The sequence below is a fragment of the Misgurnus anguillicaudatus genome, chromosome 5 (assembly GCF_027580225.2).
Source record: "Misgurnus anguillicaudatus chromosome 5, ASM2758022v2, whole genome shotgun sequence".
In the NCBI taxonomy this organism is placed as follows: Eukaryota; Metazoa; Chordata; class Actinopteri; order Cypriniformes; family Cobitidae; genus Misgurnus; species Misgurnus anguillicaudatus.
Window position 1 is genome coordinate 33235075 of NC_073341.2, and position 25179 is coordinate 33260253.

The 25179-nt window shown below is 36.7% G+C and overlaps 2 protein-coding genes across 3 annotated transcripts in view; both read left to right on the forward strand.

The window, feature by feature from the left end:
• The window catches only part of sin3b (SIN3 transcription regulator family member B), a 29676-nt gene extending 26801 nt beyond the window's left edge, over positions 1 to 2875 (forward strand). For both annotated transcript variants that reach the window (XM_055168426.2, XM_055168427.2), the window contains exons 18-19: positions 1451 to 1649; positions 1869 to 2875. In XM_055168426.2, coding sequence (XP_055024401.1) covers positions 1451 to 1649; positions 1869 to 2105 — 436 coding nt within the window. In that variant the 3' untranslated portion in view covers positions 2106 to 2875. The remainder of the gene's footprint in view (positions 1 to 1450; positions 1650 to 1868) is intronic.
• A 2974-nt stretch (positions 2876 to 5849) lies between these two features.
• def6a (DEF6 guanine nucleotide exchange factor a) lies at positions 5850 to 24488 on the forward strand. The gene is made up of 11 exons (XM_055168422.2): positions 5850 to 6360; positions 9703 to 9843; positions 9920 to 10099; positions 13667 to 13894; positions 16656 to 16802; positions 17068 to 17176; positions 19497 to 19795; positions 20475 to 20641; positions 22606 to 22804; positions 23724 to 23814; positions 24021 to 24488. Exons 1-11 carry the CDS (start codon positions 6265 to 6267, stop codon positions 24212 to 24214), a joined length of 1851 nt encoding a protein of 616 aa, XP_055024397.1. The 5' UTR covers positions 5850 to 6264; the 3' UTR covers positions 24215 to 24488.
• Positions 24489 to 25179: the final 691 nt, after the last annotated feature.

A 25179-nucleotide genomic window follows, 5' to 3' on the forward strand; every position in this document is an offset into this window, starting at 1 on the left:
ACAGCAGCTTTTAGGCATTGTTCTGTTTTTTGTTATAAGCCAGAAATGACGGGAGGGCGGCCTCTCTCGGTGCGGGGTCGGTGGAGACGGTTGGATTGTTTCCCCCGGTGGGCGTGGTTAAATTTGCATAACTGCGCTCTGTCTTTATTGTGTAGTGTTGTGATTCGATAGCAGCTTAGCTTGCTGCTAGCTTAGCTGGCGACTGACGTATTCCTGTGGGCGGAGTTTATTCAAAAACTTTTCTAGTGACGTCATTAAAGCAGGAAGTTGAGGGCTGTAGTCCAAACTCACCATTAGCTGTAGGCTTTGAAAGGGAAATTCTGTTCTGTAAATCGCCTCGCAGTAAACTTTGAGCGTTATCATTTTACAGGTATTATTTATGCTAATATAGCAACATTACACACTAACTAAAGTTTGAAAAATGGGAACAGAAAAAACAGGACCTTTAACTCTTTCCCCGCCAGCGTTTTTTTTTAAAAAGTTGCCAGCCAGCGCCAGCATTTTTCATGATTTTCACAAAAGTTTAATGCCTTCCAGAAAATGTTTTTCTTTAAATATATAAACAAACAATATATAAAATGAAAGAACAGATCCTCTGCTTTCAAACAAAAAATCCTACCTTCACCTTCAAAACACCCAATTTTGAGCAAAAAGCTGAGATAATTCAATTTTTGTGAAGGACTTTTGATAGAGATCAGATGCAGAGCCATCTTTAAAACATACAGAGTTCTTTCTCTTTCACGTGAGGCGCTACTTCTGGGTTGTATAGACCGTTTCAGCAGTAACAACATAAACAAGCGGCTGTCGCGTCCCGCACGTAACTTCCGGTAAACTCCGCTAAGAATAAATAACAACAAAGTTCTTTAAACGTAGTTTATTTATATAACAAGCAAAAAAACAACAAAACATAGATTACTTAACCAAAAACATTTGTTATTTTCGACGAGGCATTTGTTCAAGACATCACTTTAGCAACTAGTCAGACCATTAAAAAACGAAACCGGAAGTAAGGTTCGGATACAGACGTGTATCACGTGCCTCTGATGAAACTGTCTATAAGTTGCGGAAGTGCGCCACGTGGTGGATAATACCGGTTTTGCTGAAAGCCGGAAATTCTCGTCATTGGCAGGGGAAGCGTTTTCTCTTAATTGACGAGTTATCTCGTCAATGGCGGCGAAAGAGTTAAGAAACAAAAGTTATGGTGCAGTTTAATTGTTGGTCAAAAATATGTTGTTTAATTGTGATTTTAGAAATATCTGTCTTTTCCCATTCAAATAGGACTTTAGTCTTGCATGACTGAAATAATTGACCAAAGGCATTGCAAACGTGGCTGCCTAGTGGCGTGACTTCCCTAAAGGGACTTTGCCTATTCCATGATACAACACAACCTCGAGTATGGTATTAAATCTGCACTGTGAAGAGCAAACTGACCTATGTGTCTTTCCTGTAGAAATCTGAGACATTTCCGTGGATGGCAGCTCAAGCAGGTGGAAGCCATGCGCTGCAGGAGAGAGTGGCACAGGAAGATGGGCGTGGAGACGGCCGGGAATCTGGATTGTCGCTTCAAACTTAACACGCACAAGATGGTGTTTGTGATGAACTCGGAGGACTACATGTACCGCAGAGGAGCTCTAGTGAAGGCTCGAAGGGTACGTCGAATGAACATCTTTACTCCTGAAACGTTAAAGGGATAGTTCACCCAAAAATGTGAATTAACCCTTTAAGCTAAGTCTGGCAGTTGAATAGTATTAGTCAACTTGGCTTTGTTTGTTGTAAAAATAGTCTTAGTTTTTGTCAGTTTGCATTGGTTCTCATAGTCTGTACACTTTATCTTTTACTAATATTTTGTCCCCTCTCTCTACCTGTAGTCCCAGCACAGAGTAGCGCGTGCTCAACACGATCGTTTTGACCAATGGCACCAAGGCTGGCTGAGCGAGCACGTATCCCCCGCCGCCGAGCGTGGAGTGCAAGACTGGCTCATGGGAGAGGAAGATGAGGACATGATCCCCTGCAAGACCACCTGTGTGTCCACGCAAGTCAAAGGTTTACCTGTTAACAGGTACCAGGTGCACTACAACAACAACAAGGGCCCTGCTTCACCTTAACTCGAACATTTGGGAGGATTTTTGTGTTCTGTATCTCTCTGTCTTTTTTGGCTCCCTCATTCTCACTGTTGAGATTAAACAAGCTTGCAGACGAACGATATGAGAACCGACAGCAGATCAAAGGAGAAATCGCATCACATACTGTAATCTCCAGAAAAAAGTCCATCGTGACCGATGCAGTAAGCGGACGTTTCAGAAATGTGAATGTCAATTTTTTTTAATTAAGAAAGTCCATTGTAGTTTTTAGCTCCTGAAAGAGTTTTCTTTTGTTTATACTGAAGTATTAAGAGACTAGGTTTAAAGTATGTCTACAACATCTGTATGTCTTTTTGTACAGCACAGTTGACTCAAGTGCTTGAGCAATTGCATATATATGGCAGATTTTTCTGTGTGCATTCTTATATGTGCATTTTCTTGGCTATAAATAATGACTTTGAAAGTTGTTTCCTCTGGTGCACACTGGCATCTTTTCCTTAATGTCCTTGTTTTAGTTGTACGTTGCTCTCTTGTTTCGTTTTGTTTTTCATCGTCTCATAACTGAACGGAGGATCGCCAGTGTCACCCATCAATCACTGTTCATGATCTATGGTCGGTTTTGTTAAAACATCCAGATTATGTATGATATCAATCTCGCCAAATCTTTGCTTTCGTTTGGTGTAATTTTTACATATTAAAACTGAAAAATGAAATATCAGTGTTTTGAAAAAATAATGTATAACATTTATCCTGTATCAGTTATCACAAAATAAACAACCTAGTTGTGCAACCTAGTTTATAAATGTTAGAAATGTATTGCTGAAACATGTTACAAGGACTGTGAACTGTGTAGTACTAAATTGTGGAGTTACACCGTTAAACAGTTTTTCCACATTTCTGTGTTTAGGATTATTTGGGCGGGGTTAAACCGGTGGCATGATGACGCTCTATAGCCAACGAGCATGGCCCCGCCCCTAACACAATCATGAGCATCCATTCAAGTTGTTGCAATATTTGAATGTTGAGGCAACTTGAGAGATACAGGTGATTCCTGTGAGTTGTTTCAGTGCCAGAGCGGACACACCCCCAGTGTTTGAGAGCCTGTTTTTCTAAGATTTTAATAACTTGGTGTTTTTTTACTCATTCAAATTTGGCTGGGTGGTTAAAGGATTAGACCATTTTCATAAAAAAACGAGATCATTTACTCACCACCATGTCATCCAAAATGCTTTCTTTGTTCAGTCGAGAAGAAATTATGTTTTTTGAGGAAAACATTCCAGGATTTTTCTCATTTTAATGGACCCCAACACTTAACAGTTTTTTTCAACGGAGTTTCAAAGGACTCCCAAACGATGCATAAGGGTCTTATCTAGTGAAACAATTGTGATTTTTGACAAGAAGAGTGGAGAATGCGCATTTTTGAACCACGGCTTCTCTTCTTCCTCCGGCTATGTGGCGAGCCAGCGCGACCTCACGTAATTGCGTAGTGACGTGGAGAGGTCACGTGCTACATATGAAACACACGTTTGCGGGCCATTTTAAACAATAAACTGACACAAAGACATTAATTAGTATCATTCCACATACAACAACGTCGCAACAGTCCTCTTTTTCCACACTTGTAAACACAGGGGCGGAGTTTCCAATACGCCATCCGCGACCTCTTGACTTGATGTATTGCGTGAGGTCGCGCTGGCGCATCACAGGACCGGAGGAAGACGAGAAGTTGTGGTTTAAAAGTGCATATTTTTTATTTTCGTGTCAAAAAGGACAATCGTTTCGCTAGATAAGACCCTTATGCCTCGTTTGGGATCGTTTAGAGCCCTATGAAACTTCAATGAAAAAAACTGTTAAGTGTTGAGTTAAGTGTTACTTGTTGGTGTCCATTAAAATCCATTAAAATGAGAAAAATCTGGGAATGTTTTCCTCAAAAAACATAAATTTTTCTCGACTGAACAAAGAAAGACATCAACATTTTGGATGACATGGTGGTGTGTAAAATTATCTGGATTTTTTTTTAAGAAAATGGACTATTCCTTTAATAACACATCTTCTGGGGTGTGAAAAACTGAGAACACATTTAATATCAGACTTTACACAGACTTTGACATTCAAAGTATTGACTTTTGCTTTTTACGAAAGCCGAGGCCGTGTACTATAATTATTTGCTTGCTTGTTTTCTCGTGATCATGACTTCATTTCCTAGTGATCTCGAGATTAAAAGTTGTTTTCTTGTTTTCCTGACATAATCCAAACCTCATGACGTATTTTCCTTTCCATAATACTTTGTGTGTTTTAAAGTGGACTGCTGATGCATATGAGTTTCGCATTCACCACAAGTGTAGCTAATAATTGCCCACAATGGACTGAAATAAAAGTTGTACAGTTGATGCTCGTGAATTTAGGGACCATTTAAAGGGACACTCCACTTTTTTTTAAAGAGTTAAACATTTGAGTTTTACCCTTTTGGAATCCATTCAGCCGATCTCCAGGTTTGGCGGTATTACTTTTAGCATTGCTTAGCATAATTTATTGTATCTGATTGGACCATTAGCATCACGCTCAAAAATGACTAAATAGTTTCTATATTTTTCCCATTTGGAGCTTTACTCTTCTGTAGTTAAATCGTGTACAAAGACTGACAGAAAATTAAAAGTTGCGGGGTTTTTTTTTAGGCCGATATGGCTAAGAACTATACTCTCATTCTGGCGTAATAATCAAGGACTTTGCCACCGTACTATGGCTGCAGCAGGGGCAATGATATTACACAGCACCAAAAACAGTCCCCTTGGTAACTTTCAATCGCTTGAATGAAACTTTTAATTTTCCGTTTTTCTTGGTACACGATGTAACTAAGGAGGAGTCAGGTTTTAAATAGGAAAATGTTTGAACGCGATGCTAATGGTCTAATCCGATTCAATGAATTATGCTAAAAGTAGTAGCGCCAGACCCGGAGATCGGCTAAGTGGATTCCAAAACGGTAAAACTCAATTGTTTAACTCTAGGGGAGCTGGAAAATAAGCCTTTTTTCAAAAAAGTGACGTGCCCCTAACAGTTTATTAAAAAAATCTAAAAAAAAAAATGTGCATTATAGCTCATAACCACATTAAAGGGATAGTTCACCCAAAAATAAAAATTCTGTCATTTACTCACTCTAATGTTGTTACACACCTGTATAAATGTCTTTGTTTTGATGAACACGAAGGAAGATATTTTGAGGAATGTTTGTAACCAAACCAATCATGAGCCCCATTTACTTCCATAGTAGAAAAAAACTACTATGGAAGTGAATGGGGCTCATGAACGTTTTTTTTCCTCAAAATGAGAGAATTTTTCATTTTTGGGTGACTTTAACACTGTACACTTGGTTTTGTGTTTGTCAATGGGAAGTCATTCCATTCAAATGCTGTTAAAAGTAGAAATGTGTAACTTTAAAGACCGTCCCTAAATTCACAACTATCAAATTATAATTACTGACAAAGCTATTTCAGCTTGAGCGAAGCCCTGATCCAAGTAAAATCTAATTTCGCAAATGATGCTTTTGTTGTATACAAACAAAACAATCTTCATCACAATCACATCACAAGAATACAACTTTTATGTCATCGTGATCAACTTTTGTGATGAAAACCAGAAAGCAAAAATAATAATATGCATGTTCTAGGCTTCCATATATCAAATATTGAAATTCAGGTGTAATCAATGATTGAAATCAAACTTTAATGCTCCTTAGGTTCAGAAACGTGACTTTCTGTTTTGTTGAGACGTTAAGAGAACTGTTACGGTGCTGAATGTCCTCTTTTTCAAATCTTAAATATAGACCCTGTTAAAATCTGTATAAATTTAGAAAAAGGAAATGGCTCTCGATGGCTTATCTCAAAAGTTTCAGAATCTCAAATGTGCCCACAAAACTCGAACCCAAAACGATGTGTTTTCCATATGCAAAGAAACTTTTAGGTGCCAATTCTGTTCTTTTGATGAAATCAAAATGTTTCATGTTTTTTAATCCATTTAACGCAGCAGTGTTGTTTTTCTTCTCTGATTGAGTATTGGCCCAGTAGAGGGAGTCATTTGCCTGTGAAGTGTGCACATTAGTGCCGTGGGTGTGGGTGACAGTGAACGACAGAGCGAGGAAAAAGAGAACACTGAAAAAAGGAAAAACGAAGAGTAAATTGCTGCAGTCATGGACTTGCGCTCAGAACTGCTGAAGTCCATTTGGTACGCTTTCACTGCTCTGGATGTGGAGAAGAGCGGGAAGGTGTCCAAGTCTCAACTTAAGGTAAGATGCACAACTATCATTGGACTCTTGTGCTGTAGGATAACTTTGTGGTCATGTACGTCTCATTAGATTTCAAGGTCTTAAAATGGCAGAAAATGTTCTTGGACTTTTTAAGAAAGGAAAAATCAACGGTGAACGATGCACCCCAAAGAGTTTTTTTAATCTTGCATTGTGTTTTGGGGTAAAACATGCACTTGTTTGAACTGGTCGAGATGTATTTCCTGTGTGAGCATCATCAAATGCCACATGGTCTATTGTGAACTTGCTGAATATCTAGGTCACAGTTTCTTTTTACGAATGCCCATTTATAGGATACAATCTATTTTAAGCAAAAATCAATATTTTAGTGAAGAGTTGTTTTTTTATAAAATGTAAACATAATACTTTAAAAATATATATATATATATATAAATACATTTTAAAGGGTAATATATGTTAGATTTCATATCTTGACTGGTATCTAAGGGCATAGCACTGCTGTACATTTATATTTTAAATATTCTGAAACAATAAATGTTGCTAAAAATTTATGTAATGCCTCTTGATCTTTTTTATATCAATTCCCCTGTGGCTTAAAACAATTACTTTACGTTTAGTCCAATGTCCAGACTTTATCTCAAGCTGACCAGCTTTGGAGAATCTGATTGAGAATGTTCAAATTGTAGTTCAAGTTAGTTGTTGAAAGCTTCCAACTAATCCATTTTAAATTGTCAGCTTTGAGTGCTGATAGGGCAAAGATAAAAGCCACCGGATGTGTGTTTGTAAGCTCAGACTCTCAGTAACATTATGGCTAGATGTGCTCATCTTTTTTGGACAAACGTTTAGAGAAGTTCCCAAGCAAAGTTAGAGAAGTAATGCTACGTTGCCTGAGGCTTTATTTCATTAGTTGAACTGTAAAACATTGTTTCCAAATCTTTGAACCCTGCCTTTAGTTTTGGAGGCAGTACTGAGCAAAGGGGAGAAATCGGATTTGTGATCACATTATTGTGGGATATAGTAAAAAATGTATAAAATAGTATTTTAGCATATTCCCTTTACTACTAATATTTTGTGCTAAACCTCTGATGCATACGATTCATAAATGCTACAAAAAATTCAGTGTAATTGACTTTAAAGAAGTGTGGATTAGATTGGTCCTTATAATAGGTCAATTTTTTTAAATGTTCAACTCTCACCCCCTTAATGTGTTAGGATATCAATAAAAACACTGTGTAAAATTTTGAATAGTTCCTACAATATCTAGAGCTTGCTCAAAGCCTATGAAAATTTCCGAAATAACATATTTTTGCAAAAACTACCATTTAAAAACATACAACATGCATAAAACTTGCTTCTTGGAGGGTTACTTTGTTATTTCAGTCTCTTCTGATCCGAGTAATCATATAGCGGACTTGCTTCATGTTGCTTCAGCCATTGTCTCAGTGTATATTGTCTATTGTGCTTTATTCACATTGAAGCTTTCCTGCTTTGAAAGACATATCACAACTAAAACAGGAGTTTAAACTGCATGGAGCATGGTCAGATAAGTCCATTGCTGCCATAAGTATATATGTAAGCAATAAGGTACGAGAGGCTGTGCTTTATCGTGAATAAGTAACGGCTGAAGGGCGTTGTTAGGCACGACGCGAAGCGGAGTGCCTGCAACCCCTTCAGCCGTTACTTATTCACGATAAAGCACATGCCTCGAGTACCTTATTGCTTTTATAAAACGGTTACCACACAATATTAAAGTAAAAAAAATATTAGTGCAACTTTCATGAAGTTAAATTAATAAAAGCATTCCTTCCGCTAGAAAAAATAGTCCCTGACTGTGAAAAACAACATGAAAGTTCAAATAAAAACAACAAACTGTTCTCAGACTTTGTCTCATTATATGTTTATGTGTTGCTAAGGGTGTTGCTAAGGGCGCAGTGATATTAAATAGAACCGTTGGGTGAAGCGGTCATAGCAGTGTTTTATTGCGAATAAAGCACACCTATTGACCAATCAGAATCAAGGATTGGAACTAACCGTTTTATAATATTAAACAATTAGACATGCTAGCACAAAGTATCACATAATACGCGAATGTGTTAAACTTCAAAGGTCTTGAGCATCCTCTAAATATGAATGAATATTGAAAATATTTTGCACAATTGTTTCATTTATTTATTCAAACATATTGGTGGGGTGAGAGCATGAACTCAAACATGCATTTTAGTCTGGGACTAGGATAAGCCCTGTCCAGTAAACAGCCCCTTTATGTTTTTAAAATCCGAAAACGAATGAGATCTGAGGCTTTTGGGTACCACAAACTGACTATCCTTAAACCTTGTCTGTGAAACCGTGGGCAAATGTACCATTTAGTACAGATATGTACTCATTTGGTACCAATAATATTTTTTTTGTACTTATATGTAACTCTGAGGAACTACTACGAACTCTTTACGTGCAAAGGTTTACTTTTTAAAAAGGGTATCGGTCTGGTGACAGCTTGGGTACATAATTTTACCATTTTTCTTACTGCTAGAAAGAAATGGTTATTTTGAGATTCTTTGACATAAAGTTTTTTTCGGGGAACAAAAACCCTCCTGTGGCATCACTGCAAAGAACCTAGGAGTATTTATTTTTAGTATGTTATTTTCAGCTACTTGTATATCGGTATATGTTAATAAATTCACTGTAAAAAAGTTGATTCAACTTAAAAAAAAAGTAAGTACCTGGTTGCCTTAAAGAGGACATATCATTAAAATCTGACTTTTTTCATGTTTAAGTGCTATAATTGGGTCTCCAGTGCTTCTATCAACCTTGAAAATATGAAAAAGATCAACCCAGTAACTTAGTTTTGATAAAAAAAACATTCTCTGCCAGCATGTGAAAAAAACAGGTAATTGAAATTTGCCTCCCTTTGTGATGTCAGCAGGGGATAATAGCGCCCCTTAATCTGCATTATCCAACCACGGCACTGCCATTAAGTGCAGAGATCAGCTCATTTGCATCTTAAAGGACACACAAAAATGGCACATTCCTACTCACACCTACAAAGTGTCAATTTTAACATGTTATAATAATGATATTTTGAGCTAAAACTTTAAATACATACTCTGGAGACACCAACGATTTATTTTACATCTTAAAAAGGTCTTGTGAAATGTCCCATTTAAAATTTTGAATTAATTAAACTTTTCAAGTATTAGATGACGCAACAGTTTTACACAACTTTTTTAAGTTGAATGAACTTAACTTTTTTAGGGCAACTAGTTTTCTTAAATTTTTTTAGTTGAACCAACAAATCTTTTATTACAGTGGTTGTTGTATATGTACGATGATTTTGTATTGAAGCTGCATGTTGTTGTTCTGCAGGTGTTGTCTCATAATCTTTATACAGTCTTGAGTATCCCTCATGACCCAGCAGCTCTAGAGGAACACTTCAGAGATGACGATGATGGTCCAGTCTCCAGTCAGGGATACATGCCCTACCTCAACAAATACATCCTGGATAAGGTAAATGTTTCCACCCCTCTCACTCCAGCGAACTTAGGAGGTAGAGGTTTGTGGCTGACCCTCTTTTCATCTCCAGGTGGTGGAAGGCACGTTTGTTAAAGAAAACGTCGATGAGTTGTGTTGGACACTTACAGCCAAAAAGAACTATAGGCCAGAAGGAAAGAACGTCCTGCCTGGGACGGACGCATTTCGGATGTGGTGTCTCTTCATATTTCTCTCGGAGGACAGATACCCTCTAGTCATTGTCCCAGATGAGGTGAGAGTCGGCATCCGTTTAGGTTCCAGTCAGATTTTAGGGGTTAGGACTGGATTAGAGACTGTATAACATTGTTAAAAACATATTATTACCATACACTCTATGAAAGAAAGGTAGAAAAGCTATCACTGGCACGGTAACCTTTAAAGGGATAGTTCACCCAAAAATAATGTCATTAAAGGGATAGTTCACCCAAAAATGAAAATAATGTCAATAATGACTAGTCCGAGAGCTTGTTGACCCTCCATTGAAAATATATGTATGATATACTGTCCATGTCCAGAAAGGTAATAAAAACATCATCAAAGTAGTCCATGTGACATCAGTGGGTCAGTTAGAATGTGTACATTTTGGTCCAAAATTAACAAAAATTATGACTTTATTCAGCATTGTCTTCTCTTCCGAGTCTGTTGTAAAGCGCATGCTTGGGACTAAAGTCACGTGACTGCAGTGACGCGGATGACGTGTTATCCTCAGACATGTTTGAGAAGGTTTTTTTAAAACCTTACAGCGTGTGTCTCCCTCAGACTGTAAACGAAGGTCGGGGCACAAAAAAAAACAGCTGGGGCGCACGCACCAGATAACACGTCAGCCGCGTCGTACGTCATCCGCGTCAGTGCAGTCACGTGACTTTAGTCGCGTGCATGCGTGCTCTCCTCCTCAGACATGTTTGCGAAGGTTTTTTTTTTTCAACGTACAGCGTGGGTCTCCCTCAGACTGTAAACAAAGCCTGGGCACACAAAAAAACAGCTGGGGCGCACCAGATAACACGTCAGCCACGTCGCGCATGCGCTTCACAACAGATGCTGAATAAAGTCGTAATTTTTGCTATTTTTGGACCTAAATGTATTTTCGATGCTTCAACACATTCTAACTGACCCACTGATGTCACATGGACTACTTTGATGATGTTTTTATTACCTTTCTGGACATGGAGAGTAAACCGTACATAGATTTTTAATGAAGGGTCAACAAGCTCTCGGACTAAATATAAAACATCTTAAACTGTGTTCCGAAAATGAACAGAGATCTTATGAGTTTGGAGTCATTAATGACATTATTTTCATTTTTGGGTGAACTATCCCTTTAAATAGGTCCTAATATGTCTCATTTAGGTGAAGTATATGTATGTTTGAGGTACTAATATGCACCATTTAGATACAATGTGTATTTTTTGAAAGGGTGCCGCCCCGTTGACAGCTTTTGTACCTTTATTTTGAAGAGCACATAGGTTAAGAAGTTTTAAATTTTGGTTTGAGGTTTGGATTGTATTAGAACTTCATGGGGCGCTTTCCCAGACTGGGTTTAGATTAATCCAGGACTAGGCTTTAGTTATATTAGGACATTTAAGTCGTTTTTACAAACAAACCTTACAAAAATACTGGTGTGCATAATACTGTCCGAGAAACTGTATTCATTTGGTACCAAAATGTATCTCTGAGGTTCTAATATGAAGTCTTTGGGGCGGTTTCCCGGACATGGATTAGACTAGTCCTAGACTAAAATAAATATAAGAGCTGTCCAAACTGAAAACAACTTGCACTGACATATCTTAAAATACATCAGGGCTCTTTGTTTTGTCTCAAAATGCACACAAGTAATGCTTTTAGTATGGCATGTTTGTTAAAACTAGTTATATTTCCAGATTAAACTAAGGCCTAGTCCTGGCTTAAACTAATCTCTGTCCGGGAAACCACCCCATTAGGTACAAAGGTTTACTTTTTTTAAAGGGTACAGCTAGGGACCATTTATTGACCATTTTTCTGACCAGTGTATACTACACAACTGTGTAAATGCATCCAAATAGCTTTGAGGCCTGTGCGTTCCCCATCTGTATCTTGAGGGTTTGTGACTATAACATTACATCTGTCAACCACAGGACCACCGTTAGTCGTGTGCAGTGTGTCTTCTGCACCTGACATTGCTTTTCATGAAAAGCCAAATGGCTCGTCACTTTCTGACATCATCATGATGTCTGCCAGAGATGCTACCAGTTGTTTGCTTTAAATAGCCACGTGGCCCTCGCTTGCTTACAAAGGCTGTCGGGGTGGAGATGTGAAAAGTCTGATTTGACTGATAGAGTAAATAAAAAAACAACAACTTTGAGGAAGCAAAACAGCCTTTTTTTAAACTGTTTAGCACTTTTTTTATATCTGCATTTGCGTAGATTAAAAGGGTGTCACTCATTGGTTTTACTCTCTTTATTGCCTCTGTGCTAAATGTTCCCCACCACTTTTTTTTTAACGTTTGGTTAATTTCCTGTGTTATGTTTTGCAATTGTTGGCGCAGCATAATTTGTTGTCACAGAAGAGAAGTAGCACAGAATGGAGTAAACATTGCAAACTAACTAACTAAACAAGCACTTGCCACTTTAATAAAACTAAATAAAGCTTTTTTTAAATGTCATGCAATGTCGGAAAAAATTGTCCAAAAATGGCCCCAAGGGCAGTACCCTTTCCTAACATGTACCATTTAGGTAAAGATTCAGTATGTATACATTGATACATGGGTGATTCTCACGAAAACTTGGTTTTAAAAATGTCAAGCATGAAAATGTAAAAATTGCTTACATTTACTTTTTTTCCCACCATTGAAAAACAAAGTCTGGAGTAAATGGGAACATTAATTTAAAAACTTTTACTTATCATTTAACACTTTTTGTAACATAATTTAAAAAATTAGTCCTAAAAAATCTCATTACCGCAACAGTCAGAAAACATCAACACTGACATATTTTCAAAATGACATGACAAACCTGAAAGAACATAATTTGGAGATTCTGCACATGCATTTAAAATCAAAGTATTATGCTTCTATTAATTAAATTAACATTTAATAATAATCTGTTGCGGTAATGATAATCAAAATGTCGTGTAAGCATTCTGACAAGACAATATTTCAAATTAACTCTAAAAAAAATGATCTTACCTGGTAGCCATCTTGAAGTAACTGGTCCATGTGCTTGGTCACTCAAAATCAAACTTTATTAAAATTCTGTATGTGTGCTTAAACTGTTCTCAAAAAGTGTTGCGGAGGATGAGAACATCAGGCATGGACACATCATTTTCCTAATTTTTCTTCATTATTATTATACATGAATATGAATATTCAGTAAATATTTTTTCTGTCATCTAAAGTAGTCTAGCAAAACATCCATTTATTTTTTTTTTCTTAATATTTTTGTGTTAATTTGATTAAATTACAACATAACGCATGTTTAAACACAGCCGGACACATTGCGGTAATGAGAATTTCAGCAGAAAATGAGATAAAATTTCCAATTATAAATTCTTATGTTGAAATCACACATTGTGCAAGGTAGAACACAGTATTGTGTTAATTCTGATGCTTTTTAATGTTACTATATTACACATTTTAAAGCTAAAATCATTAGTGCCGTGGTGTTTCTATGGTTTCGTGAGAATCATCCACATATACTAACATGTACATGTAGGTGGCCATATGCACCTTTTGAGGTACTAATATGAACTCTTTAGGTCCGGAGGTGCCCTGGTTGTGCTTATTTCAACAGAATCTAACAAAAAATATCATTGGCTCTCTGCACAGGTTGAATATTTGCTGAAGAAATTATGCATGGCTATGAGTGTTGAGCTGAACTGCGTCGAACTCGAGGACTTTATTTCCCAAGATTCTGTTCAGCAGAATGGCTTCACCGTCTGGGCCTTTCTGCAGATGATGAATTCTGGGAAACTAACGAGAGGCATTGCCAAAGAAACCATCAGCATGGCAATAGAGGAGGTGTACAGGGAAATAGTCGGCGATGTGCTGAAAGAGGTATTGACATATCAACTATTGATCATTTGTTACCATGTCTGTGAAAAAAAAGCTAAAGTCATTTTTGTGATTTATGGGTTTCTACATCATCCTAAAGAACATTGTGTAAAAATAACACCTTGATATTGCTAATATTGACTGAGTAAGATCATGTCAGTGATTGAAATCAGTGACTTAAATCAAATTTTAAAGTGGACTTTTTCCATGTTTAAGTGCTATAATTGGGTCCCCAGTGCTTCTATCAATCTAAAAATGTGAAAAAGTTCAACCCAGTAACTAAGTTTTGGTAAACCATTCTCTACAAGCATGTGAAAAATTAGGTACTTGTGATGTCAAAAGGGGATTTTATTATAATAGTACCGTTCTTTAATTTGCACTATCCAAACACGGCAATGCCATTTAGTGCAGCGAGAGAGAGTAAGTAATTGACAGCACAATCGAGGTTCAATTTCAACAAACCACCATTATTGCCATTTCATCAGCTCATTTGCATTTAAAAGGACACGTTTTTGCTCACACCTACAAAGTAGCAAATTTAAGATGCTATAATAAGTTATCTGTAGGGTATTTTGAGCTAAACCTTCACATACGTACTCTGAGGACACCAAAGATTTACTTGACATTTAAAAAGTCTTGTGAAATGTCCCCTTTAATGCTCCTGTCGTCATAAATAGATTGAGACTTTAGCCTGAATTTCAATGACAGGATATGAAAAAGTCCATGCAACTTTTTTTAAAGTCTGCGTAAAGTGATATTAAATATGTGTTTTGCGTTTGTCACACCAAAGAAAAAGGTGTTATTAACCACACAGCTACATTTGAATGATAAAAAACTGCCTATATAAAAGATTATTAAAATCTGTGAAAATAAACCGCATTCTCTGCTCTCAAGCGCTGGGGGCGTGTCCGGTGGCTGCGCTGAAACCACGCCTACTCGCGGGAAACCAGGCGTCGTCTTTCTCGATTTTTAAAGGTCCTGTTCTTACTGTTTTTGAAGCTTTGATTGTGTTTACAGTGCACAATATAACACGTGTTCATGTTTCACGTGTAAAAAAACGTGGTATTTTGTTTAGTCAAATAGTGACGTCATTAAAACAGGAAGTAGAGGGTTGTAGTCCAAACCGTCCGTTCGCTTTAGGCTTTGAAAGGCGAATTCTGTTAAAGAAAATATATCGCCTGGCAGTGAACTTTGAGTTTTATCATTTTACAGGTATTATTTATGCTATTATAGCAACATTACACACTAACTAAAATTTGAAAAATGGGATCAGGAAGAATGTGACCTTTAAGCTCGGGATACACTGCAGGATTTATCATAAGCTTATCACACTGTGCGAAATGGATTGTTTAAAGTTGGGTATGACAAGACTGTACGATGATGACACCTATTGAATCGGAGGCTTCAATGGCTGCATCACACATTAACGCAACGTCAGCAGCAGTGGTAAACAAATACCTGTACACAGGTGGTAGCAGCAAACACACTGTACGTTGATCAAGCTGAATTTCTGACACTTTCTGGTAATTTTTTTTGAACTTCTGACACAAAACTATCGTAGGCTATCGTTGGACGCAAGACCTGGAAAATGGCTGTCTTTAAACCTCTCTCACCAATGAAGAGCCACGACCACAGAAATCAAGTAGTCCAAATAGACCTCCCCCTTTTCTTAAAGGGCACCTATGATCCGATTCACGATTTTACATTACTTTTGGTGTGTAAGTGTGTATTAGATGTTAACAATATACAAAGTGCAAACCCACAAGGAAATGATTATGTGAGTTATCGTCTCCAACGTAAATCATGGACTACAACAAACACACCGATTGTAGGCAACAGTTTACTTCCTGAGATTGGTGATGTAGGCAAGACCGACATTATCATAATTCCTCCCGCTTCGGACTCACAGCCTGTAAGTTAACTCCTGTTAGCATTGCATTGTGAGCGAATCCTTCAAACATGGTAAGGAGCGTCACATTTCCGGCTGACGTCAGAGGTATTCAGACTAATCACAACATACAGATTAGCTGGCCAATCAGGGACACGGCGCTTTTCAAATCGATGAGTTTTATACAAAATCTGTGCGTTTCAGGAAGAGAGTAAAATCTGGAGCTACAAAAATGTACGGTATGTAGAAAATAATAACCATAAACCACGCAAACAAATTGTATTATACCAAATACACAAAATAACGTTTTTTAGCAATGAAATAGGTGCTCTTTAAAGGGGCGACATCCATTGTTGTTACACCACAGACATGAATTTCGGAGACACTACCTTTTTCTTAAATATTACAACATATATATATTTAAAAACAATTTAATAAAATTGTTAAATAAAATCTATATTCACAATATAACCACTTAATTTGTGTTAAAAAATGTATATTGTTGCAGTTACAATCCATGATACCTCTCTGAGGTATGGCGGGAACATGCATATTTAGTTACAAATGCAATCTCTCAAACTCAATCAAATATGTATTTTAAAACAAAACATTTAATTGTTAATAGTGCACGGATTGTGTTTGTCCTACAGAATACAAACATGAACATTTTTATTATTTATTTGTATTTAAAGTTTATTTCAACTGTTGTAAAGTAGAGGGACACCACGAATAAAGAATGACCCATTTATAATGTGTTTAGACTTCACACTGACTTTAATAGCATTTCATTAAGCCCACATTATGTATTAAAGTTCAACAAACATATCTGTGCATATACATCAATGCATGTCAAACATCTGTGTTCATTGTCACCAGGGATATCTGTGGAAGAAGGGTCAGTTGAGGAGAAACTGGACCGAGCGTTGGTTCACATTGAGACCCAGCATTTTAGTTTATTTCACCAGCGAAGACCGCAAGGACCGCAAAGGCAACATCCAATTAGACGGAAACTGTTGCGTAGAGGTGGGGTTCGATTGACTGTGGTTAGTGTGTGTTTGATTTTAGTTTTAGTGACTGCATTATTGTTTTTTGGAGTTGGTCAACAAAACCACCTTATTTTGAGCATGAAAGGAAAAATAGTTGGTTATTTACCATGTGGTTAGTAGGTTATGCATTTCCTCACTGCTCATTATCGTACAATGTGAATGTGAAGTGAATGTTAACTGTTTCTGTTTTGATGACTGTGGTTGTGTATGTAACACTTTTCGATGCTTGCTCTACATTAAAGGTTCTTCCTGATAGAGATGGGAAGAGGTGCATGTTTTGTATAAAGACTCTCACCAAGACCTATGAACTCAGCGCTTCGGACACCAAACAGAGACAGGAGTGGACGACAGGTCTGTGTGCACGATTTCTTTCTTTTGCCGTAAATACAAAATGTATTTTTTTTTGTCTTGGATTTGAAGATGGTTATTTCCCTGTCCTCATCTTTTACCTCAAAAGGCACTTTGTTCACCCAGGGCACACTATTTACATACATTACTATTGTCTATTGTTTTTCGCTAACCTTTAAACCACTCTGACAAAAACGTGTCGCTGTCAATGTTGCTTTGTGAAACACGCCCAATTCAAGTGGAAACCTGTGACATTTCAAGTTTCATAAGACATTCACCTTACACATAATGTACAAGAAATACCTTTATTCACAGTGAATTGCATGTTTCATTTTAAACATGCAGATAGATTTTAAAATGTAAAAGACTAGTTTAATTAGCTTATTATAACAGTAATATTTTAGTTCTATTATAAGATGCATGCATTGTATAACTTTACAGCTTTCTAAAGATCATTTGGACACTTAGGCCACACTAAAAATGCTAATAAATTATACTACCAAGTGCTATTTATTTAAAAAAAAAAAACTCAATATGAATAAAAATTAATAATTACACAATAAATAAACTGTTCATAAATTGTGTATTGACACTTTTTGGTTGTCAAACTGATTCTAGTTAACCCTCAAATGTTCCTCATTTCCTGTTTACACTACTGGCTACTGTCTATATGACCCCAAAATTGAAAGCATAATTGTAAGAAAAATATACATTTTCAATAATACAAATAATGTATTCTTTTTTTTTACTTCTCATCTATAAAATAAAGCTGTGTTTTGAGAGTTTTTAAGTACTTATGTACCCATTTACCACAAAAATCAACTACACCATTAGCTTGCATGTGAAATTTAGATTTTTTTAATGAAAAAAAAAATCACTTAAATGATTATCTAAATTTAATTTAAATTGTTTTTGGATATTGATCTAGGTGTTAGGTGTAGAATTTTACCTTTTGCTGGTTATAGATAAACTTAAAGGAATTACCGTTTAAGATAGAAATGGCTTTGACCAGCAGCGGCCCATAGAGACCTATTTATTTTACTGGATATGGGCAACTGCTCACATCACTACTTTAGTAATACATTTTGTGAATTTATGTTTATATAAACATTAGAATGACCGAATGTAAGTGTGCGTGTGCGCATGTGTGAGTGTGTGTGTGTGTGTGTGTGTGTGTGTCTGAGCATGTGTTTTCTACATTGCATTTGTGCACAAGAACCAGGCCTTCATTTATGTGTGGAAATTTTCATACTGGATTTATATTGTTTGGACAAATGTAAAAAAAGTTACATTTTTGAATTACCTATTCATTTTCAATTGGGGTCATATTGACCCTAAAGATCAGATTAATAAAAAAAATTGTGCACACCTTCAAAACAAGCAAATTTTTTTGTGTATGTATAGATAGATTATTTAGGAAAAGTCACAAAATTTGATATCTCTGAGATGAAGGGAACCTTTTTTTAACTAATGTAATGTCGCTTTTTTTAAACTAATGTAATGTCGTTTGGGGTCATATAAACCCCAAGGACCAATTGAGGGTTAAAGTGATGACTGGCCCATGTGGTTGCCCTGTTGGAGCACCTATGTAATCGAACTTCATCTGTGAGCCAGTCCAGCTAAAGTCATTTTTATTGTTTTCTACATAAAATCATCCTACATAATGTAAAGAACATTCTGTGAAAATTTTACATTGACATGTTTAATATTGACTGAGTAAGGTCATGTCCAAAGATTGAAATCAAACTTTGGCCCTACTAATCAAACAATTAGATCACATATAAAACTAGTGAGTTTGTTAAAGGGACATTCCACTTTTTTTTTAAATATGCTAATTTTCCAGCTCCCCTAGAGTTAAACATTTGATTTTTACTGTTTTGGAATAAATTCGGCTGGTCTCCGGGTCTGGCGGTGCCACTTTTGGCATAGCTTGGCACAATCCAGATTGGACCATTAGCATCACGCTAAAAAAACCCAAAGAGTTTTGATATTTTTCCTATTTAAAACTTGACTCTTCTGTAGTTACATCGTGTACTAAGACCGACGGAAAATTAAAAGTTGTGATTTTCTAGCCAGATATGGCTATGAACTATATTCTTATTCTGGTGTAATAATTAAGGACTTTGCTGCTGTCACATAGCTGCAGCAGGCGTAGTGATATTAGGCAGCGCACGAAAATAGTCCCCTTGGCTACTTTCAATATTTATTTTATTTTGTCTTCTAATTCCATAACACATTTAGATTTGACTTAAGCATTCAGATCATTTTGGGGCTGCTAATGTATATAATTATCTAATATTTTATTTCACTCTATTATTGTTAGCCATCCAGACAGCGATCCGGCTACACGCGGAGGGTAAAAACTCTCTTCATAAAGATCTGAAGCTGAAAAGGCGTGAGCAGAGAGAACAAAGAGAGAAGAGACGAGAAGCAAAAGAGCAGGAGCTCCAGCGTCTACGGGCTCTGCAAGAGGAGCGGGAGCGCAAGATGGCCGAGCTGGAACTCCTGAAGGAGGCGCAGAGACAGGCGCAGGCGCTTCTGGAACAAGACGAGGAACGTAGACGTCAACAACACGACCAGCTTCAGCGAGCCCTGGAGATCCAACTCAAAGAGGCAGAAGAGGTAAGGGTGGATGGATGGGTTTAATGTGGTTCACAAAAGAATGGTGTATCCTTGGATCAAAAACTTTTGTTCTTGTGCACCAACATTTCTATTAACCAATAAAAGCCTTGTGATTTTTGGGGATGATGAATGGATGGTCTTTCGTGTTTAAATGGACAGATTAATTGATTGATAGATGACTTGATTGAACATTTACATTTATGCATTTGACAAAGCATTACAAGGTATACATTTGTATACATCAGTATGTGTGTTCCCTGGGTTTGAACCCATGACCTTTTGCGATGCTAATGCATTGCACAACCACTGAGCTATACAGGAGCACTTGAACATCCCTCCTTTCATTTACGCATTTGGGAGATGCTTTATCTAAAGTGACTTACAGTGCATTTTAGCATGTATGTTTTCTGGAAATCGAACCCATGACCTTGATCGCTAAGACCACTTAAGCCACAGGAACACACAGAATTGGTTTCCAATTTTATAATACTAATATTAATAATTCCTTAAAAGCATTACTCCAAAAAAAAAAACAATCGTTACTCTTTAATGTTAAGGTTAAAGAAATGCTGGTTTAAGACCAATAAAGGATACTTAACCATGGTTTGCATGTATCCAGATAAATGATATGAGGGATATCTAGTAGATGCTAAGAGGACCAGTATTTGGTTGTGTGCAGGCCCGGGCGAGCATGCAAGCGGAGATGGCGCTGAAAGAAGCAGAAGCCGAGAGGCAGAGGACACGAATTAAAGAACTAGAGGCCATGCAACAGCGATTGGAGGAAGCTTTACAACAGGAAATCAAAGCCAGACAGGACGAAGAGGCCTTCCGCTACGCGCAGGCTCGGTAAGCACCCCCGCATGCAATACTGTTGGGTAACACGCACATGCTCGGTTCGGCATTTGCAAATTATTGCTTGGAAACAAATGCATTGAAAGTATGAAATGACTGCTGGCTGCTACAGTCACAGAGTATCTGTGCTTTGCATTTTTTTTATAAAACAGCTGGCTTGCAAGTTCGAAAACAAGACGGTTTCCTTTTTAGCAAGGAGTTATGAATGCAATATTTAAATATTTTGACAAAATGTAAACAATTGACCTGATATTATGGCAGAATTCATGAAGAGGAAGTTATCAGAGGAAGTAATAGATAGACTCATTTGCATAAATGCATTTGTTTAGAGATGAGTATATGTATGTGTGCCTTATAGAGCAAAAGAGATACTGTTGCAAGATCAGTAAAGACACTGACACTTCTGGTTTGAGTCTTTTTATTCTTGTCACAAAGCAATAAGAGACATACCGAATACTATTAGTCTAAAATTGATGTTAACTTTCAAAACTTGCATTCAAATTGGTATCCTGCAGATATAATTTGTAATATAATATTTACTAGGACTGTCACTGTTATTCATTTGGCTGACGGTTAATTGTGTAATGAATTGTGACGGTTATGACAATTTATTTTCAGTTTTATTGCTTTGACCTTTTCATTCTCATACATTTCTTTGTTTGTTCATGAAATAATTTCACACATTATTGTCATTTTTAATTTTAATCTTTTGGAGGTTTACCTGACAGTAAATATTAATACACATAACACATATTTAAAAGTAATTATTAAATGAATATATCTTTAAAAAACTGAAAATTCTTCATAAGAAATAAACACAATAAAGTGTGCCATCTGATATGTCTCGTTAATACAGGCGCTGCAGCTCCCCCTTGTGTGTTTTAGAGAGATGTGCAATCATTGCGGTGATCTGAAATCATCGCGATGAGACGATTATTTAATCTTTGTGACAGCCATAATATTTACATTTATGCATTTGGCAGATGCAACTTGCAGTGCATTTAAGCTACCGCATTTTTCGGTCTATAAGCCGCGTTTTTTTTTCATAACTTGGCTGGTGCTGCATCTTATAGTCAGGTGCGCTTTGTAAGTCAGTATGAATTAATTTTGACATTTATGAGGCAAGAGACAACATTACCGTCTACAGCCGTGAGAGTCCGCCATATGCTGCTTCTGTATTTGTGTAATTCAATGGATTCAGTGATGCATAATGACGAGTATTCGAACTGCACGCTAGTTGGCTTGTTCGGTTAATTTAGCCTATTCAACCTTTCAGGTAAGTTCTGTATGCTATGGTTTATCATTTAAACAACTGATAATATTACTTTAACATACAGACATCTATTCAGCCTGCTGTTCTGTCTGCTATTGTTTAGTTTAATAACTTGCCTTTCCAGATTAAATGTCTGTTCTTCGGCTTAGATTTTGTGAAATAATTTTCTAAATTAACGCGACGTATAGTCCAATGTGACTTATATATGTTATTTCGTCTTAATGACGCATTTTTGAATGATGCGGCTTATACTCCGGTGTGGCATATAGTCCGGAAAGTACGGTATGCATTTTATCAATATGTTTCTTTCCTGGAAATCCAACCCAAGACCTTCTGAGCTACTAATGCAATGCTCTACCAATTTAAAAATAAAAACAACAAGTAAAACAAAGTTTTGAGTAGACTATATAAAAAAAAGTAGCCCTCCAGATTGTTTTATCCGTTGTGATAGCCCTTGCTCAAAAAAAGGTTGGAGAACCCTGATATATCCAATCTGTGTCAACTCAGCTGCAACAGAATTATAATCTATTTGTTCGGGTTTCACATTTTTAACCTCACCGTATATATAGACACATTTCTTAAATTGTTACTGCCATTTTATATACAAAGATAGATATGCTGAAGTCATTTCAAAAGGCCAGTAGGGCACATTTGTGCAGTGTTTGACCGCATCTCGCTGTTACAGGCTGCTTGCCGAGGAAGAGGATAAGATGAAGGCCCTTATGACCCTCCGTGAAGAGCAGGAGGAGTACATCCAGCGAGCTCAACGGGAAAAACAGGAACTCAAACAGGAGATGGAGACTAAGTCTCGATCTCTGGATGAGGCACAGAGACAGCTGGAGGAGGTGAGAGCCAATCGACATCGAGTGGATCAGGATGTTGTGGTAAGTTTTTTTTTTATGGCTAAACCTAACCTAAACCCCTAACCACATGGTAGTCTTGCTATAACACCACTTATGGTTCTACATAGGTGCAATATAGCACTTAAAGTGAGTGATTATTAGCCAGTAAACCACTTTTAGTGCTATTTAACACCAGTTTCTACTCTGCATGACTGACAACAGTAAGTGTCAGGTTTTAGTTAAATATAAAGCTGTATTTTGTTCCACTTCCTAAAGGTTAGCTCTGTGGCAAGTTTGTACATAAATCTACACTCATTTTTCTCACATTTAGCTCCAGCTTTAGACCAGAAAAGTGTCTTAGAATGGTTATTTGCCAGAGTATCTTTAGTATTATTAACTAGTTGATGTACTATGTTGACCAGTGTTGGGGAAAGTTACTTTTAAAAGTAATGCATTACAATATTAAGTTACTCCCAAAACAGTAACTAATTGCGTTACTTGGTTACTTTTCATGGAAAGTAATGCTTACGTTACTTTTTGTTACTTTTGCGTTACTTTTTCTTGGCTGAGGCTTGATCTCTTTCAGGCCTTGCAGGTGTTGTTTATGACTGAAAAGTTTTGCATTCAGAAATTGCATATTTCATCACAAAAATGTCATCACAAAAATTGCAAATTTTCATCACAAAATTTTTTTAAATCAAATTAATTAAACCAAAAAGTAACTTGCATTACTTTTTTGAAAAAGTAACTAAAAAATGAATGTGTACATTTAAAAAGTAATGCGTTACTTTACTCGTTACTTCAGAAAAGTAATATTATTACGTAATGCACGTTACTTGTAATGCGTAACCCCCAACACTGATGTTGACCAATGCTTACTATTTGCCGATTATGCAATTGTAAACGAAATGGTAACGGTCAATGCATGCTGGTACAAATCTGTATCTCTTGATCTTTATAGGCCGCCCAAAGAAAGCTTCGTCAGGCTAGCACCAATGTTAAACACTGGAACGTCCAAATGAACAGATTAATGCATCCCATCGGACCAGGAGGTATGTTTATTAAACACTTTCATGAAAACCGAATTAAACCGATATGTACAAATCAAAACAACCCAGTTAACTGCTTGTTTTGCACACATCTATAATGTGATCAATATCAATTCTCCATGCTTTGAATTCAGCTGATGGTTAATGTGGTGGTATATAAGAGCTTTCATTTGATGCTGATTTCAATCTGAAAAATTCTCGTTGTGCAGAGAAAAGGCAGTCTGGAGGGGGATCTTTCTCCAGCAGCTTTCGTATCCCATCACAGAAGGACCCCGGACTGCGTTTGAAACAAAAAAGCGAGGACCAGAATGAAGAAAGCAAGGAAAACGTGGAAAACATATCAGGATGCGAAACCGACAAACGACTCTCGCAAAATTCCAATGGAAACATGGAAATTCCTTGACAACCTCATACACGCATACATAAATCTCACAATGTACAAAGGACTGAATTTCAAATTTGAGTTTTGAGAAAGTTGTGCTTTTGGAAGGTGCCAAGATGCTTGGTATGTTTTAACACATTGCTGTTTGTTAATATGTTGGTACTCGTAGTTTTGTACACTTCATCTTTTTTAATATTATTACACTGTAGTTGGTAAATAATTGTGTGGTTTACACCTGAGTTGCCGTTATGTAGATTAAAATGTACACTGAATAAATATCAGCCATTTTTCAAGATGTTTCCTTTTGGTGAAAATGGACTTTATGCTGTGTCCTCTGTGTATGCATTTGACTGTGGTGCATAGAGATTTGCAGGAGTTAATGCACGTAGAGAGGATTTCTTGCGAGAGAGGAACATGTGAGAGAGCTAAAGCATCTGTGGTTTTGAGAACTTCCTGCTTCTACAGTCAGATAACAAACCCATGAAGACAGCTACGTGGCACACATGTACCTTACAGTTACGTTAAACCAACCAATGCAAATCTACAATACTGTATTTGCTTTGATATACACAATGCTTATTCAAAAGTCAGTTTTAGAAAATTTGAGGGATTTAAATAATTTTTATGAAAAACAAATACACTACTGTTCAAAGGTTTAGGGTCACATACTTATATTTTTTATTTTATCCACATTTTAAGAAAATAATACAATTATTTAAAAATGCAAAATGTAAAAAAATATGGGATTATATGGGAAATTAATTTTTGACAAAAAATAATAATAAAAATGAATTAAAGTTATGCCTGACATCACCAGAATTTTCTTGGGATTTTATCGAGCAGGTTCTTGAGGTCTCACCATGAGGTATTTTTAAACTGGATCAAAGGAATTTCCATCTATTCTGGGCATCTTTTTTAATTATTCAGTCCAAAATATTTATTTCATAAAACTTTAATAATAAAAAATATGTATTGACACAATTATA

Coding starts and splice junctions, on each gene's coding strand:
- def6a (XM_055168422.2), top strand. CDS start 6,265: ATGGACTTGCGCTCAGAACTGCTGAAGTCCATTTGGTACGCTTTCACT. Junction 13,895..16,655: donor TCGGCGATGTGCTGAAAGAG/GTATTGACATAT, acceptor CATTGTCACCAG/GGATATCTGTGGAAGAAGGG. Junction 22,805..23,723: donor GAGTGGATCAGGATGTTGTG/GTAAGTTTTTTT, acceptor TGATCTTTATAG/GCCGCCCAAAGAAAGCTTCG.